At 42.3% G+C, this 16714-nt stretch overlaps 1 protein-coding gene across 3 annotated transcripts; it reads left to right on the top strand.

Annotated features, from left to right (window-relative positions):
• Positions 1-269: 269 nt before the first annotated feature.
• On the top strand, positions 270-16007 carry LOC308284480 (myosin heavy chain, fast skeletal muscle-like; the record flags this gene model as incomplete). 3 transcript variants are annotated; one of them, XM_080725097.1, is made up of 40 exons in its annotated part: positions 270-476; positions 1012-1155; positions 1398-1554; positions 2176-2203; positions 2309-2420; positions 2690-2782; positions 2871-2934; positions 3042-3140; positions 4073-4176; positions 4878-5016; positions 5402-5520; positions 6214-6363; positions 6454-6624; positions 6777-6972; positions 7223-7330; positions 7875-7939; positions 8362-8449; positions 8898-9015; positions 9126-9249; positions 9359-9495; positions 9785-10040; positions 10317-10559; positions 10690-10866; positions 10958-11103; positions 11216-11306; positions 11399-11788; positions 11907-12033; positions 12201-12319; positions 12411-12607; positions 12705-12888; positions 12978-13143; positions 13273-13397; positions 13536-13844; positions 13964-14167; positions 14254-14379; positions 14508-14678; positions 14956-15060; positions 15165-15260; positions 15758-15886; positions 15987-16007. In XM_080725097.1, 40 exons carry the CDS (start codon positions 270-272, stop codon positions 16005-16007), a joined length of 5805 nt encoding a protein of 1934 aa, XP_080581223.1. The 3 variants fall into 3 exon arrangements, with proteins under 3 accessions (XP_080581223.1, XP_080581222.1, XP_080581221.1); XM_080725096.1 differs by having other exon boundaries at positions 270-491; XM_080725095.1 differs by having other exon boundaries at positions 270-491; positions 7223-7342.
• Positions 16008-16714: the final 707 nt, after the last annotated feature.

Here is a 16714-nt window from a genome sequence, read left to right as displayed (position 1 = left end):
TTGTGCATCAAGCTGCCTCATGCTACAGCATCAGGAGATAGGCTCCTGCCCTATGGGCCTCATGGCTCGGAAAGGCTTACTTAGATATTATATCTAAAGCCACCTATTTGTCTGTCTACAGAAAGCTATTTATATATTATTATATTATATACAAATAGATATATAAAGCCATATATTTGTCCATCTGCAGAACACTAATTGTATTATATAACTAAAAATCTGTATTTATATAAAACCATCTATTTGTCCTTCAACAGAAAGCCGCCACCATGAGTACGGACGCCGAGATGGAGCAGTATGGCAAGGCCGCCATCTATCTCCGTAAGCCAGAGAAGGAGAGGATTGAATCTCAGTCTGCGCCCTTTGATGCCAAAACGGCAGTGTATATAGCCGACAAGAAAGAGCTCTACGTCAAGGCTAAGGTCCTAAAGAAGGACGGTGGCAAAGTCACCGTGGAAATCCTGGACAATAATGGAGTGTCTACCAAGGAGGTAGGTAGAGGTGTAAAGTAACTAAGTAGATTTAGTTAAGTAATGTACTTAGGTAAAATGTTCTAGGTATTTGTACTTTACTTGAGTATTTAAATTTCCAGTACTTTTACTTCTACTCCATTACATCTCAGAGACAAATATTGTACTTTTACTCCACTACAATTATTTGAAAACTTAAGTTACTAGTTACTTTCCAGATATAAATGATTATATTATAAAACAAATTAATCCACTTTAGCCCTATTTTATACCTAGGCAAGCTTGTAGATCGGCTATTTTCAACCATTTTGTACTTTTACTTTTGGTACTTGAAGTATATTTTGATGCCAATAGATTTGTACTTTTACTCAAGTACATTTTTTACTAACAGAGTATTTCGCAGGATTGATACTTTTACGCAAGTACGACATGTTAGTAGTTGTTCCACCTCTGGGTAGAGGTGTATCTCAAATCAAATAGTGGCACCGCTGTAATCATACATGTATGCTTAAGTTGTGTGTTTTTCCCCCGTTCTTTTTAGGAAAGAACCGTGGCTGATAAAGATGTCACTCCTATGAACCCTCCCAAGTATGACAAGATTGAGGACATGGCCATGATGACCCACCTCACTGAAGCCACCGTCCTGTATAACCTCAAAGAGCGTTATGCAGCATGGATGATCTACGTAAGGTTTTGCACATGCCAAGAACAGAGAACAAAGAAAGAAAAAAATACTGAGTCCTAGTGTCATGTCATCAAGTGAAAACTTGAAAAAAAAAAAAAAAAAAATCATTCTTCTGAAGTTAACTTGCTCATTTTGATGCCACTCGCGACTCGTTACTGTAGTCCCAGTAACGGTATGTGGCATGTACATTGTTCAGTGCTATGTTTTATGATGTTAATGTTCTCCCTCTCTTCTCCCTCCAGACCTACTCTGGCCTGTTCTGTGCCACTGTGAACCCCTACAAGTGGCTCCCAGTGTACGACCAGGAGGTTGTCAGTGCCTACAGAGGCAAGAAGCGTATTGAGGCACCGCCCCACATTTTCTCTGTCTCTGACAACGCCTTTCAGTTCATGCTGATGGGTATGTACTGGTCATTACAATGTTAAACAATATACAGTCAGAGGTCATATGTCCGTACATGGACAAATGTGTACGCATCAAAGATTTACTGTTGTCCGTGGTCGTTGTCAAAATCTTAGATTGTGTTTTTACATTATACATCATAATGTTCTTATTTTGATCATACGATAACTGAATGTCAGTCTCCATGCAGGTTTTTTTCCGAATTTGTATGACACTGATTTACTATGACACTAAGTATGGCACATTAGGAGTCCAATAGGACAGCGGTTCTCTGATGTTTTATCCAGCAAGAGTAACTCAAAGAGTATAGGCTACAAATGGAACCAAATGAACCCTTACGGGTCCGTGGTGGTTCCGTTTTTACACTCTCAGAGTTACATACTGTAATGGCAATTTTAGAATGTCAATCTGTCCTTAAATCATTTATTCTCTATCTAAATGTATTTGGACAGTAGAAGTGTTACCTTCACAGCAGCGGTCTTTTCACATGCTCCTGTTGCTGTCATTCCACAACTGTTCCAACATCTATTTCTGCTACACTGTTCTCTTTTGGCTGAACCAGCACCAGCACCATCTTGTGCTGTATCCATGACTAAAGGTTTGCTTTACATTTTACAGATAAGGAGAACCAGTCTGTCCTGATCACGTAAGTTTCCCATCTATGCATAAAAAAATTATAAAAAAGAAAAGAAAAATATGTGCATACAAATTGACTAAGTGCATTTCTCTGAATGTATGCATTTCTAACCAGTGGAGAATCCGGTGCAGGAAAGACTGTGAACACCAAGCGTGTCATCCAGTACTTTGCAACGGCAGCTACCGCCAGTGGAGAGGCATCGGCAGCAGATAAAAGTAAAATCAAGGTAGGATATGTCATGTTTTCAACTTTAACAAATACATGTTTTTGAACATAAAGCATTTATATCGTCATTGTCTGGTGGAAACCTTGTATGTCCAAACCCTTAATTTTTTTGTTTTTCTTTTATAAACGATTTAAAATATTGAAAAAACACAAATTTGAAACTTGGAGATACAAGGTTGCAGCCTGACAATGACGATATGAAATATAGCAATTCAGTTTAAAATAATTCTGAGCAAAATGTTAAAATGTGCAATGTCTAAAACATTCCAGGGGTCACTGGAGGATCAGATTATTGCAGCCAATCCCTTGCTGGAGGCCTATGGTAATGCCAAGACCATTAGGAATGACAACTCCTCTCGCTTCGTAAGTGTGAAACAATGCCATTTTAGGAGAAAACTTGCAATAATTCCACAATGTAGAGGGATGCAACAAAGTGTGCTTTATCAAACAGGGTAAATTCATCAGAATCCATTTCGGCTCAACCGGTAAACTGGCCAGTGCTGACATTGAGACTTGTAAGTATGAAGTTTGCAGATGATAAATTATATATGCCTTCATTACATTTTGAGTTATGTAAATTATTATTATGATTATTATCATGAGTTACCTACAACCCATATAGATCTGCTGGAGAAGTCCAGAGTGACCTACCAGCTTGCTGCAGAGAGAGGTTACCACATCTTCTTCCAGATGATGACCAACCACAAACCTGACATCATTGGTGAGTGGAATTACTGATGGTGCAGCCAGAACATAAATGAACCAGAAAAGGTGCACCTTGGAGCATAGGTCTCTGCCAGGTCAGGTAGGTTATTGTGGGCCAGCAATTGTGTGCAAATGTTCAGAATTCTCCAATCTGGATGGAATATGAAAATGTGGACGGATCTGTCTTGTTCAATTGACTCTTGAGATGATATGTACCGATTTGCGTGATGTTTGGACACATTTTGTGGGAGCAATAGAACATTGTTTCGAAAAAGTCGGCTTCCTGGTGGCGCTATAGGGACATTTTAAAAGGGTGGCATTTGTTCCTCAATGTAATGTGAATATACGTGCAAACTTTCACGGCAATCGGATGCTGCATTGATGATCTGCAGCATTTTGTTCAAAACGGGCCGCTTCTGCAAACTTTAGATGTCAATCTGTGCCAATCAGGATGGAATATGGAAACTCAAACATATCCGTGTTGATCATATGACTATTAGAGATCATGTGTATCGATTTACGTGACATTTGGATAAAAAGTTTTACACTGATCGGTGGAGTTATAGGTAAAAACAGAAATAGGCCTGTTATAGCACTACCATGAGGCTGATTTGAACATTTTTAAGTAGTATTTCTTCCTCTGCCTAGTGGGAATGTGCGTACAAAATTTCACAGAAATCGTATGCTGTGTTCATGATTTTGTTCAAAACGGAGCACTACTGCAAACTTTACTGGAAGCCAATCGTAGCCAATCAGAATGGAATATGACAAATCTTTAATTACTATAGAGATATTGTGTATCGATTTGCGTGATCTTTGGACAAAATCTGTAGGATAGGAGTAATTTGTTTTGCACAAATTGGCCACAGACGGAATCACTGACTGTGCAGCGAGAACTTAAATGAGTGAATAACAACACAATGTCACCCTGTTTGAATCCCTTTTCAGAGATGTGTCTGATCACCTCCAACCCCTACGACTTCCCTCTGATCAGCATGGGTGTGATCACTGTGGCCAGCATCAACGACAAGGAGGAGCTGGAAGCTACTGAAGTCAGTGAACATTATGGTTTCATCTTTCTAATGCCTTCGCAGTAGGCTTGTCACGATTCACTCAACTCACGATGTGATTCGAATCACGATTTTAAAAACAAATAATTTTTCCACCAAAAATTACCGTTTTTCTGTTGTTAATTATTTTTCTCTTAATCCCCCCAGCTATTAATCTCATATGTACTACACTTTAGAACTATTATTTAACTACATAGCAATACTTAGTAGCATACTTTTCATGTAAAAGTACTTGTCTGTGCAGCAACTGTAAACATGCTAACTTGCTTTCTTGTTTAGAACCAGCTACTAGGATTAACATGTTAAAAAAAAGGTTTTGGCATTGATGCTATCTTACAGAATAGACGTAGACCTATTTGACAGTGCAGAAACATAATTACCTTCCTTGATGCATTAACGCCCGTCAACGAGCATCAGCTGGTCAGACACACAGACATCCCATCTGCACTGTCTGCAGTGCTCTGCACTAATCTCTCTCCAAAAGCCATGTGAATTTAATGGAATATGAGGATTACTGTGATTGTGGTTAGCTCACATTTCATATCACACACATCATAATCGATTTAAATCGTCCCGTTTGAAGAGATTTAAATCGTGACATGCCTAACTCGCCGTGCTGCTGCAGTCAGTGTTGTTAATCTAATCATAATGCTTAATCTCAACCTGTTTAACTCATTGACCAGGATGCTATTAACGTCCTGGGCTTCACCACCGACGAGAGGTCGTACATCTACAAGTTCACCGGTGCAGTGATGCACCATGGAGTCATGAAGTTCAAGCAGAAGCAGCGCGAGGAACAGGCCGAACCCGACGGCACTGAGGGTGAGCTGCACCTTTATTTATATTATGATGATTATTATTATTATTATTAATCATTATCACAGAGGGTGAACTGCACCTTTATTTATATTATAACGATTATTATTAGTGGCGTTATTATTATTTATCATCACAGAGAGTGAGCTGTATCTTCAACTAAGGAATGAAAATAATTCATACTTTGCCACATATATTGTGTTTACTAATATTTTTACTTACATTTTCAATATATTACCATTATTCAATTGTTGATTAGAGTCTATCTCTAATGCATTTGACGTACCCCGTTTTTACTTTGGACTGCCCATAAGTCCGACATCTCATTACTCCGACTACATGGCTATGGTCAGCGTTAAATTGTTAATTGCAAATTGTATGAACATTTCAGAGGCTGACAAGATTGCCTACCTGATGGGTCTGAACTCAGCAGAGATGCTTAAGGCATACTGTTACCCCAGAGTGAAAGTGGGAAACGAGTATGTCACTAAGGGACAGACTGTGCCACAGGTAAGTAACTTACATGATTTCCATCTTCTGATTTCATACACAACTTATATCATCCTCTGTAATTAAAGTTATCCTCCAACATTATTACAAATTATTTTGTATTTATTAATTTAATATATGAAGAGCATACAAAACATATCACTCTGCAGAAACATGCAGTTCCTTGCACCTCTACCTTTAACAGTATTGTTATACCTGTAAAAAAGAAAAGGAAAAAGAACCCTACAACCCCCTCCCGCTCACTCAGATCAGCTAACACAGGGAAGTTGTCAGAACCTTCCCTGCAACACCCGAGACAGAACTGCAGACTCACTTCCAATCTCCCACTGTAACCTGAAGACTCGCCTCTTCAGAATCCACCTTAGCCTGTATAGTGCTTGCCATAGCCTTCATGACCTTCAGGCTTATGCAAAGGCTAATTTAGATAGCATTGTTTTGTAGACACATTCCAGGTTCATTTGCCCAGGCATCCTGCACTAGAGTGTATAATTTCAATGAACAGATTATAGATGTTTTGAGATTAAGCTGTTTAGACTGATAGGTTCTTGGTTGACCTATGATCCTTGATTACTATTGCTATGCACTGATTACCATGTGTTTTCCTTGCTTACTGTATATCGCTTTTATTAAGAGCGTCCTAAATTGTAAATTGTGTAAATCACTCCCCTACTAATAACGTTCCTATTTCCTTAGGTCGCTAACTCAGTCAGTGCCTTGGCCAAGTCCATATATGAGAAGGAATTCTTTTGGATGGTCATTAGGATCAACGAGCAGCTGGACACCAAGCAGCAGAGAAACTACTACATTGGTGTGCTGGACATCGCTGGTTTTGAAATCTTTGACGTAAGCATGGACTTGTTTTAAATGGGAGACAAATTATTTTTGTCACAATTACAAGAGACTGCAAGCTAAAGATTTTTTTCCCACTCACAGTTCAACACCCTGGAGCAGCTGTGCATCAACTTCACCAATGAGAAACTGCAACAGTTTTTCAACCACACCATGTTTGTTCTGGAGCAAGAGGAGTACATGAAAGAGGGAATTCCCTGGGATCTCGTTGACTTCGGCATGGACTTGGCTATCTGCATTGAGCTCATTGAGAAGGTACAGTTATTATTATATTTGTATGTATTATCATGGACCTGGCTTTCTGCATTGCGCTCACTGAGAAAGTATGCAATTATGTTGTGCTTTAATGGACATGATGTTAATATTTTGTTTTTGGTGATTTGTCTCTTTTGTCTCCTTTACAAAAGCCCCTGGGCATCTTCTCCATCCTTGAGGAGCAGTGCATGTTCCCAAAGGCTTCGGACAAATCCTTTTCTGAGAAGTTGATTGACCAGCATCTTGGGAAGAACAAGGCCTTTGAGAAGCCAAAGCCCGGGAAGGGAAAAGGCGAGGCCCACTTCTCCCTGGTCCACTACGCTGGAACTGTGGACTACAGCATCACAGGTAGGGACTTCGATAATCACCATTACCGTTTATCATGATAAAAAAAGCTCTCACGATAATCGTATCGTGGAGATTTCATTTATCGTGAAATCGTCCTCTGGCATGCACTGGGATCAATTCACCTTTTATTTGCTGAGCTTCATATCTGGTACCACGTAAAGCCTCTAGAATTGGTAAAACGGACCTGTAAATAACGTACTCGATATAGTATTTCATTTTTTTTCTCTCTCTACCAAATCTCGTCTCACAGGCTGGCTGGAGAAAAACAAGGACCCGCTTAACGACTCTGTGGTGCAGCTGTACCAGAAGTCTTCAATTAAACTGCTGGCTGTGTTCTATCCCCCAGCCGAGCCAGAAGGTATTGTTATATGTGTTCTAACCCCAACCTGAGCCTGAAGGTATTGTTATGGATGCCATGAAGACTCAGAATCTGTCAAGAAGGGACGCACTTTCATTGTGTACCTGGTCATGTGCACACATAGATATAAAAGTAGTATTTCAACTATGGTGAAGGACATGCAAATGCCCTCTTCCCATGCCATACCTGAAGGCAACATTCAAGAGAATTGCCTTGTGCTGTCCAAACTCTCCTGAACTTGAATGCAGCATCTTATGTTGAAAGAATTGCCCTCTCTGTGTAGAATCCCATGCCGTTACACCACATCTCCAGTATTCACTTGATTATGCTTAGTTTAGTGTGGTATCAAGTACCGACAATAGCCAACCTCCAAGCTCACAACGTGTTGTGCTGCGATGCATTGTGAGCTTGGAGGTCTGCTATTTTCAAAAATTTCACCAAAAGGCCCTTTTAGAAATGTCAGCCCCTGCCTCTCTAACATTCTCTGCACGTCCCTGATTGTGTATAACTAATGATAACTTGTGATTCTAACACATATAAACAGATACTACAAAGAAAGGAGGCAAGAAGAAGGGTGGTTCCATGCAGACTGTGTCTAGTGCTTTCAGGGTAAAAAAAATGTTTATATATTCATTATTATCAACATTATATTCCTGTGAGAATTAAGCATTATTATTATCATCAACGTTATATCCATGCAAGGCACGTCAATAGGCACGTCTTTTCTTGTTGGAATCAAACAATTTCTGTATCACGTGTTGTGAGCTTGTAGATCTTTGAATGGATGAAGTTTAAAGGGATAGATCAACCACAAAATGACTTGTTGCTCCTAGTGAGCATGTTGGAGCCTTGCATAGTTTCCTCCGCCATCAGTGTGTGAATGGCTGAATGTAATCCACAATCTCTTTAAAGCGCCTTGGATAAAGGCAGTATAGATATAAACGCACCATTTAACATTTAATGGAGGAAAAAGTACAATATTGTATGACTTTTTACTAATCATGAGCCTACTTGGCTTTTTTATGACTCAGGCGAACTTGGGGTTGCTGATGACCAACTTGCATCGCACACATCCTCACTTTGTGCGTTGCTTGATTCCCAATGAGACCAAGACTCCAGGTACACACACACACACACACACACACACACACACACACACACACACACACACACACACACACACACACACACACACACACACACACACACACACACACACACACACACACACCTTACTGTGGACTAGCCAGGGAGGCTTTTTGTTAAAAGGTTGAAGCACTATTTTCTATAAAAACACTATAATAATCATTAGGCCTACTATCAGGGCCTGGACTGGGACATAAATTCGGCCAATGTAGAGAAAGTGACAGGAATGTGACGGGAAAATTAGAAAGCACCCTGGACAGGGCTGTTAGTCTAGTTCAATATCTCCAAACATGAAGGTTCATTCAAATTTTCGGGGGTTTATGAAAACTATATATTTTTGGAGTAGAACAAATCAGAAAAATTTCATGCAACTTTGGCCAGAGTGTATTTGTTCTTATATAATGAAGCAACATATTTACAGGCTTGATGGAGAACTTCCTGGTCATCCACCAGCTGAGGTGTAACGGTGTGCTGGAGGGCATCAGGATCTGCAGAAAGGGCTTCCCCAGCAGAATCCCATATGCTGACTTCAAGCAGAGGTATGAGTTCCTTCCATCAACTTTTAATTCCAAACCTATATTAACGTGAAATGACTCACTTTTACGAACTGAACATCAGTGCAAAATGACCGTGAACCTTTACAACACAGGTACAAAATACTGAATGCCAGCGCATGTCCAGAGGGCGCGTTCATGGACAACAAGAAAGCCTCTGAGAAGCTGCTTGGGTCCATTGACGTACCTGTTGATGAGTACAGGTTTGGACACACCAAGGTAAACACACTCCCAATCTGGTTATCCAGAGAGTTACTGTAACATTTGTAACATTGTGTCAGATGTTCTTCAGGTTGTTTAGTTACAGTGTTTTTAACATTGTGTTCAGGTGTTCTTCAAAGCTGGTCTGTTGGGTGTCCTTGAGGAAATGCGAGATGAGAAGCTGTTTGCTCTGGTCGGCATGACTCAGGCTCTCGCGCGAGGTTACCTCATGAGGAAGGCGTTTGTCAAGATGACGGCCACCAGGTACTTTGAACAGATCAATTCAATATCAAGCACAGTTTGTAAGTAAACTTTTTCTTTGCTATTCAATAAAATAAAGTGCATGTGTCAAATTACTATAGTAAAAATCGCAAAGATTAACAAGCAAACTTTAGGTGACGGTGGCATGGAAGAAACCTCGAGCAGATCTGCATTTACAGAGGGGCAACAACAATAATACCAACAGCAATAATAACAACAAGAGCAGCTTTAATAACGGTTGTATTACATGGAAACCCTTCGATCACGAATCCACTGAAACTGTTTTCCACAGAGATGCTGTTTTCACCATCCAGTTCAACCTCCGCTCGTTCGTGGCTGTGAAACACTGGCCATGGATGAAGGTCTACTACAAGATCAAGCCTCTCCTGCAGAGCGCAGAGACTGAGAAGGAGCTGGCGGCGATGAAGGAGAACTATGAGAAGATGACGACTGACCTGGCTAGTGCCCTGGCTTCTAAGAAGACCCTGGAGGAAAAGCTGGTGGCTCTGACTCAGGAGAAGAATGGCCTTGCACTGGCAGCTGCATCAGTAAGTAGATACACTTGTACAGGAAATGTTGATAATATTTCTTATTGTTTATCATCCTAAATATTTTATGTAGAATGTAGATGTAGACCTTGGCGGAGAATGCCTGGTGGTCGAACGGCTATTGACATCACAGCTACATGGCTACCAGCACAAAGGCGTTCTTCTGTGGGGAGGGTGAATTCCCCCCTAGGAAGCAGTTGCAACATACATCTCATGTATCTTACCCAGAACAAATGCTGACATGTTCCCTGACTTATCTTTCCCATTGACAACCAGGGGGACGAGGCTCTGAACGATGCTGAGGAGAGATGCGAGGGTCTTATTAAAAGTAAGATCCAGTTGGAGGCAAAGCTCAAAGAGACGACCGAGAGACTGGAGGACGAGGAGGAGATGAACGCTGAGCTGACCGCTAAGAAGAGGAAGCTGGAAGACGAATGCTCTGAGCTCAAGAAGGACATCGATGACCTGGAGCTCACCTTGGCCAAAGTGGAGAAGGAGAAACACGCCACTGAAAATAAGGTTCAACATTATACACTCTAGCGGTCTTATCAAGTTATAGAACAATAATAATGTTCCATTCACGATTATACACTCTTGTGGTCTTATCGAGTTATAGAAGAATAATGGTCCATCCCTTCGTGTTATTTAGGTGAAAAACCTTACTGAGGAGATGGCCTCTCAGGATGAAGGTCTTGCTAAGCTGACCAAGGAGAAGAAGGCCCTCCAAGAGGCCCATCAGCAGACCCTGGATGACCTGCAGGCAGAGGAAGACAAAGTCAACACTCTGACCAAGGCCAAGACCAAGCTGGAGCAGCAAGTTGACGATGTGGGTTCATCAAGTCAATTGGATGTTTTGAACTTACACAGTATATGTTTATTGTTGTACTGAATGATAAGACAAATATATTGTTGTCCAGTTGGAGGGTTCTCTGGAGCAAGAGAAGAAGCTCCGCATGGACCTGGAGAGAACTAAGCGAAAGCTGGAGGGTGATCTGAAACTGGCCCAGGAGAACATCATGGATCTGGAGAATGACAAGCAGCAGTCTGAAGAGAAGATAAAGAAGTAATGTGGACCACAATATGAATAATTCATAATAATAATAATAATAATAATAACAATATGAAATGCCACAGAGAAAACCTATCATTAAAATGTGATGTTGTGTAATCCACAGGAAGGACTTTGAAGTCAGCCAGCTTCTGAGTAAGATTGAGGATGAGCAGTCTTTGGGTGCCCAGCTGCAGAAGAAGATCAAAGAACTCCAGGTATTTATTATAATCTTTCTTCATCTCATTTAAAATCATTGATGATAATTAAGTGTAAATTAGGGTTTTAATATGCTCACTCGTTTGTAAAGGCTCGTATTGAAGAACTGGAGGAGGAGATCGAGGCGGAGAGGGCAGCTCGTGCCAAGGTGGAGAAGCAGAGAGCCGATCTCTCCAGGGAACTGGAGGAGATCAGCGAGAGGCTGGAGGAGGCCGGTGGAGCCACCGCCGCTCAGATCGAGATGAACAAGAAGCGTGAGGCTGAGTTCCAGAAGCTGCGTCGTGACCTTGAAGAGTCCACCCTGCAGCACGAGGCCACCGCCTCCGCTCTCCGTAAGAAACAGGCGGACAGCGTGGCGGAGCTGGGAGAACAGATCGACAACCTCCAGAGAGTCAAGCAGAAACTTGAGAAGGAGAAGAGTGAATACAAGATGGAGATCGATGACCTGTCCGCCAACATGGAGTCCGTCGCTAAGGCAAAGGTAGAATAGAATCCTTATGTGTAATTCTCGACAACATACTAGTAACCAATTGGAAAGAAACGAGGGAATATGTTGTAGGTCACTTCAGTGATTGAATATGTCCAATGTTAATCAACAGGGAAATCTTGAGAAGATGTGCCGCACCCTTGAGGATCAACTCAGCGAAATCAAGTCCAAGAGTGATGAGAATGTTCGCCAGATAAATGATATTGGAGCTCAGAGAGCCAGACTGCTGACCGAAAATGGTAAATATTCATTGTAAACTCTACTAGCCTACATGGTTAGTCACTGGTACATGATCAAATTCCATAATTAGAGATAATGCTTTGATCAGAAGTTGTCCCAGGAATTTAAGGAACATGTATTGAATGAACAAAGATTATTCACACGTTTGAAACTAATATTCAACTAGGTGAGTTTGGTCGTCAACTTGAGGAGAAAGAAGCTCTCGTCTCTCAGCTCACCAGAGGCAAGCAGGCCTTCACCCAGCAGATTGAGGAGTTGAAGAGACTCATTGAAGAGGAGGTTAAGGTAAGGAACAGCGGTTTCTTTTCTTTTTTACCCATAGGCCTTAATTCCATCATTTTATCCAACTGACATTATTTTGTTTTTCTTTTGACAGGCAAAGAATGCCCTTGCCCATGCTGTGCAGTCAGCTCGCCACGACTGTGACCTTCTAAGGGAGCAGTTTGAGGAAGAACAGGAAGCCAAGGCTGAGCTGCAGCGTGGAATGTCTAAGGCCAATGCTGAGGTGTGTCAGTGGAGGAGCAAGTATGAGACTGATGCTGTCCAACGCACTGAGGAGCTGGAGGAGGCCAAGTAAGTCATCAGTGTTTGTATTACACCATCAGGTGCCTGCACTCACTATACAACATATTGCTCATAACATGTGATTCCATTCAACACTGATCAACAGGAAGAAGTTGGCCCAGCGTCTTCAGGAGGCCGAGGAGCAAATCGAGGCTGTGAATTCCAAGAGCGCCTCTCTGGAGAAAACCAAACAGAGACTCCAGGGTGAAGTGGAAGACCTCATGATTGATGTGGAGAGGGCCAACGGTTTAGCCGCCAACCTTGACAAGAAACAGAGGAACTTCGATAAGGTGCTTTGACATAAATTATTTCAAAACAAAGTCGGTATTTCCTCCTTAAAGTGTGGTAAATGATACGTTTCATTACAAATGCTGCGCAGGTCCTGGCAGAATGGAAGCAGAAACACGAGGAGGGCCAAGCAGAGCTTGAGGCAGCTCAGAAAGAGGCTCGTTCTCTCGGCACCGAGTTGTTTAAGATGAAGAACTCCTACGAGGAGTCTCTGGACCAGCTGGAGACCATGAAGCGTGAGAACAAGAACCTGCAACGTAAGTGTGCTCTACTGTACATGATTCTTTTAATAAAGGTAAAAACAGATCAATTGTGGATCAGGCTACAACTGTATTCAAGTGCAAATAGAAAATAGTTGCTGATTCATTATTTTCAATCGACTGCAGAGGAGATCTCAGACCTGACTGAACAGATCGGTGAGACTGGAAAGAGCATCCATGAGCTGGAGAAATCCAAGAAACAGGTGGAGACAGAGAAGGCAGAGATCCAGACAGCTCTGGAGGAAGCTGAGGTACAACTTTTAGGTCCTAGACGAACAACACAGTTTAGATTGACTTCAATACGTTTTATATCCAACCCGTGTTGCAGCATATGATAGATGTTACATTAAAACATTACTACAACACTTTGATCATGTGTTACATTTCAGGGTACTCTGGAGCACGAGGAGTCCAAGATTCTTCGTGTGCAGCTGGAGCTCAACCAGATCAAGGGTGAGGTTGACAGGAAGCTGGCAGAGAAGGACGAGGAGATGGAGCAGATCAAGAGGAACAGCCAGAGGGTGATCGACTCCATGCAGAGCACTCTGGACTCTGAGGTCAGGAGCAGGAACGACGCCCTGAGAATCAAGAAGAAGATGGAGGGAGACCTGAACGAGCTGGAGGTTCAGCTGAGCCACGCCAACCGCCAGGCTGCCGAGGCCCAGAAGCAGCTGAGAAACGTCCAAGGACAGTTCAAGGTGCAACACCTATTAGTTAGAGACATAATGAAACGACAGAACCGCTCTGAACATCTGATCACATTCTGATGTTTCTCATCTTAACGTGACCTGACCACCTCGAATGTGATTTGTTTTAGGATGCCCAACTGCACCTTGACGACGCTGTCAGAGCACAGGAAGACGTCAAGGAGCAAGGCGCCATGGTGGAGCGTAGGAACGGCCTCATGGTCGCTGAGATCGAGGAGCTGAGAGTGGCTCTGGAACAGACAGAGAGAGGCCGCAAATTGGCTGAGCAAGAACTGGTGGACTCCAGTGAACGCGCTGGCCTGTTGGGCTCCCAGGTTAGTCAGTGGGAAAAAAATCTCAATATTATTTAACATACAAGTCACACATACTTGCATTACTAAACCAAATCTGTATTCTTTAGAACACAAGCCTTTTGAACACCAAGAAGAAACTTGAAGCCGATCTGCTCCAGGTCCAAAGCGAAGTGGACGACAGTGTTCAAGAAGCAAGGAATGCTGAGGAAAAGGCCAAGAAATCCATCACTGATGTAAGTTAGGATGACCGCCGCAGGACAATTAGACATCCTTATGGCATGCTTAATATAAACACGCAATACACACAGCTCCTTGTGGGACAACAAAATATATTTTATCTTAAACAACAATGACTTTCCAGGCTGCTATGATGGCAGAGGAGCTGAAGAAAGAACAGGACACCAGCGCTCACCTGGAGAGGATGAAGAAGAACCTGGAGGTCTCTGTCAAGGACCTGCAGCACCGTCTGGATGAGGCTGAGAACCTGGCTATGAAGGGAGGCAAGAAGCAGCTCCAGAAACTGGAGACTAGGGTAAGTTGTATTGTTTACTTCAACACAGCTTGTAGTCATAGACGATGAAATAAGAAGAAATAACCTCATAATGTGGGCGGCAGTGGCTCAGGGCTAGAGTGGTCTGTAGAGTGTCCGGATATGAACCGCAATGTTCCCAGTTCGATCCTGGGCTCCCCCAGAGTTAGTGTCGAAGCATCCTTGAGCAAAACGCTGTATGAATGTAATGCACAATCTATGTAAAGCACTTTGGATAAAAGGTGCTATATACCATTTAATGTATAATTCAACTGTGAAGGTGCGTGAGCTGGAGGCAGAAGTTGAGGCTGCACAGAGGGGCGGAGTGGACGCTGTTAAAGGTGTGCGCAAGTACGAGAGGAGAGTGAAGGAGCTGTCATACCAGGTACTGTACACCATGTTCACTCTAATGACCACCGTCATGCCTCTGACCAAATGAATAGATTGCATGGACATACAACTAATGTTGTGAATTCACCCTCACTTCAGACTGAAGAGGACAAGAAGAATCTCACCAGGCTCCAGGATCTGGTTGACAAACTGCAGATGAAGGTGAAGGGCTACAAGAGGCAGGCGGAGGAAGCGGTAAGACAAATATGCATGTTTGTGGTGTGTGTTGTTTGTCAAAGTTTAACAAAAGGAACTAAAGTTTAACTAAAGGAATACTAGTAATCAGTTATGTAAAGTCAATATGACCAACAGCAGAGCATCTTTCAGTGTCCATCTTGCCACAAGCGGCGCATGGGCACATGGGCGTCGTGGAGGCTCTGACCCATTACTGTAACACGGGTGCTGAAAGGAGAAAGCATGCTGCACCACAATGCACACATGCTGCAGACGCAGGCAGTGTTTCTGGCATCATGGTAAAACATTTATAAAATAGACTACAGAAAGCGAACCTGGGACAACCAGGGGCTCTGGTTCCCTAGGCGGGCTCCCTAACCATTGAGCTTGTGGTCCCAAGGCTACTGAATTAGCCACAACCGCACATTACGATTTCCTGAAATTGTCTTCCTTGGATTATAATTGTAAGATGCTCTTTTCAAATATTGAGCCTTTGAACCATTTCTATCCTGTTGTAGGAGGAAGCGGCCAACTCTCACCTGAGCAAGTGCAGAAAGATTCAGCATGAGCTGGAAGAGGCAGAGGAGCGCGCCGACATCGCTGAATCCCAGGTCAACAAGATGAGATCTAAAAGTCGTGACGCCAAGGTAATACATGTTCAATATGAACTGAATGTCCATTATCTTTAACTGAGATTTAACTAAAGATTCATGTCAAATATCTAAATGTATTTTCTTGTTGTTACAGGGAAAAGAAGCTGCTGAATAAGCTCTCTGATTCAAGTCACCGACAACAGGACTTTCAAGGGACCATACAAAGTCATTTCTTATTAAAGGGACCATACAAAGGCATAAAATATGAACCGTTGTATTGAATAAAGGTGGGAACAATAGGACTTTGTTATTTCTTCAAGGGACCATACAAAGTCATAATATATGACCCATTGTATTCAATAAAGTTGTCAAGGAAAGTATTTTGGCGTTTCTTGTATTCTATTCATTACTTTGTCTTGTCAATACTTTTGTCCAGGTTGTCCATAATACTATGTTATAAGCCCATTGCAAGGATTAGAAGCAGTGCTCTTCCAAGCACAGGTCTCCGCCAGGTCAGGAAGGTAATTTTGACCTCCTGGTGGCGCTATAATAGGTCAATATGAAAAGGGTGCTGTGCTGCATGCATGATTTTCTTCAAAAAATGTGCAAAAGTCAACCTGCTGGTGGCGCTATAACAGGCCAATGTGAAAAGGGTGTCATTTGTTTCTTGACCTAGTGGGAATGTGCCTGCAAAGTTTTACGGAAAGCACAAGCTGCATTCATGATTTGAGGTATTTTGTTCAAAACTGACAGATTACCACAACCTGGGGCAGCCCTCCCTGTCCCAAACGTAGGGCCCCAGGACCATGGCCTGCAATAGAAGTGTTAGGCCTAAGACTCACAGTAAAATATATTACCAGAATATGGCTTGTTTCGACTATG

Source organism: Nannobrachium achirus (genome assembly GCF_963921795.1).
Source record: "Nannobrachium achirus genome assembly, chromosome: 4".
Classification (NCBI taxonomy): domain Eukaryota; kingdom Metazoa; phylum Chordata; class Actinopteri; order Myctophiformes; family Myctophidae; genus Nannobrachium; species Nannobrachium achirus.
This window is presented reverse-complemented; position numbering and strand designations above follow the sequence as displayed.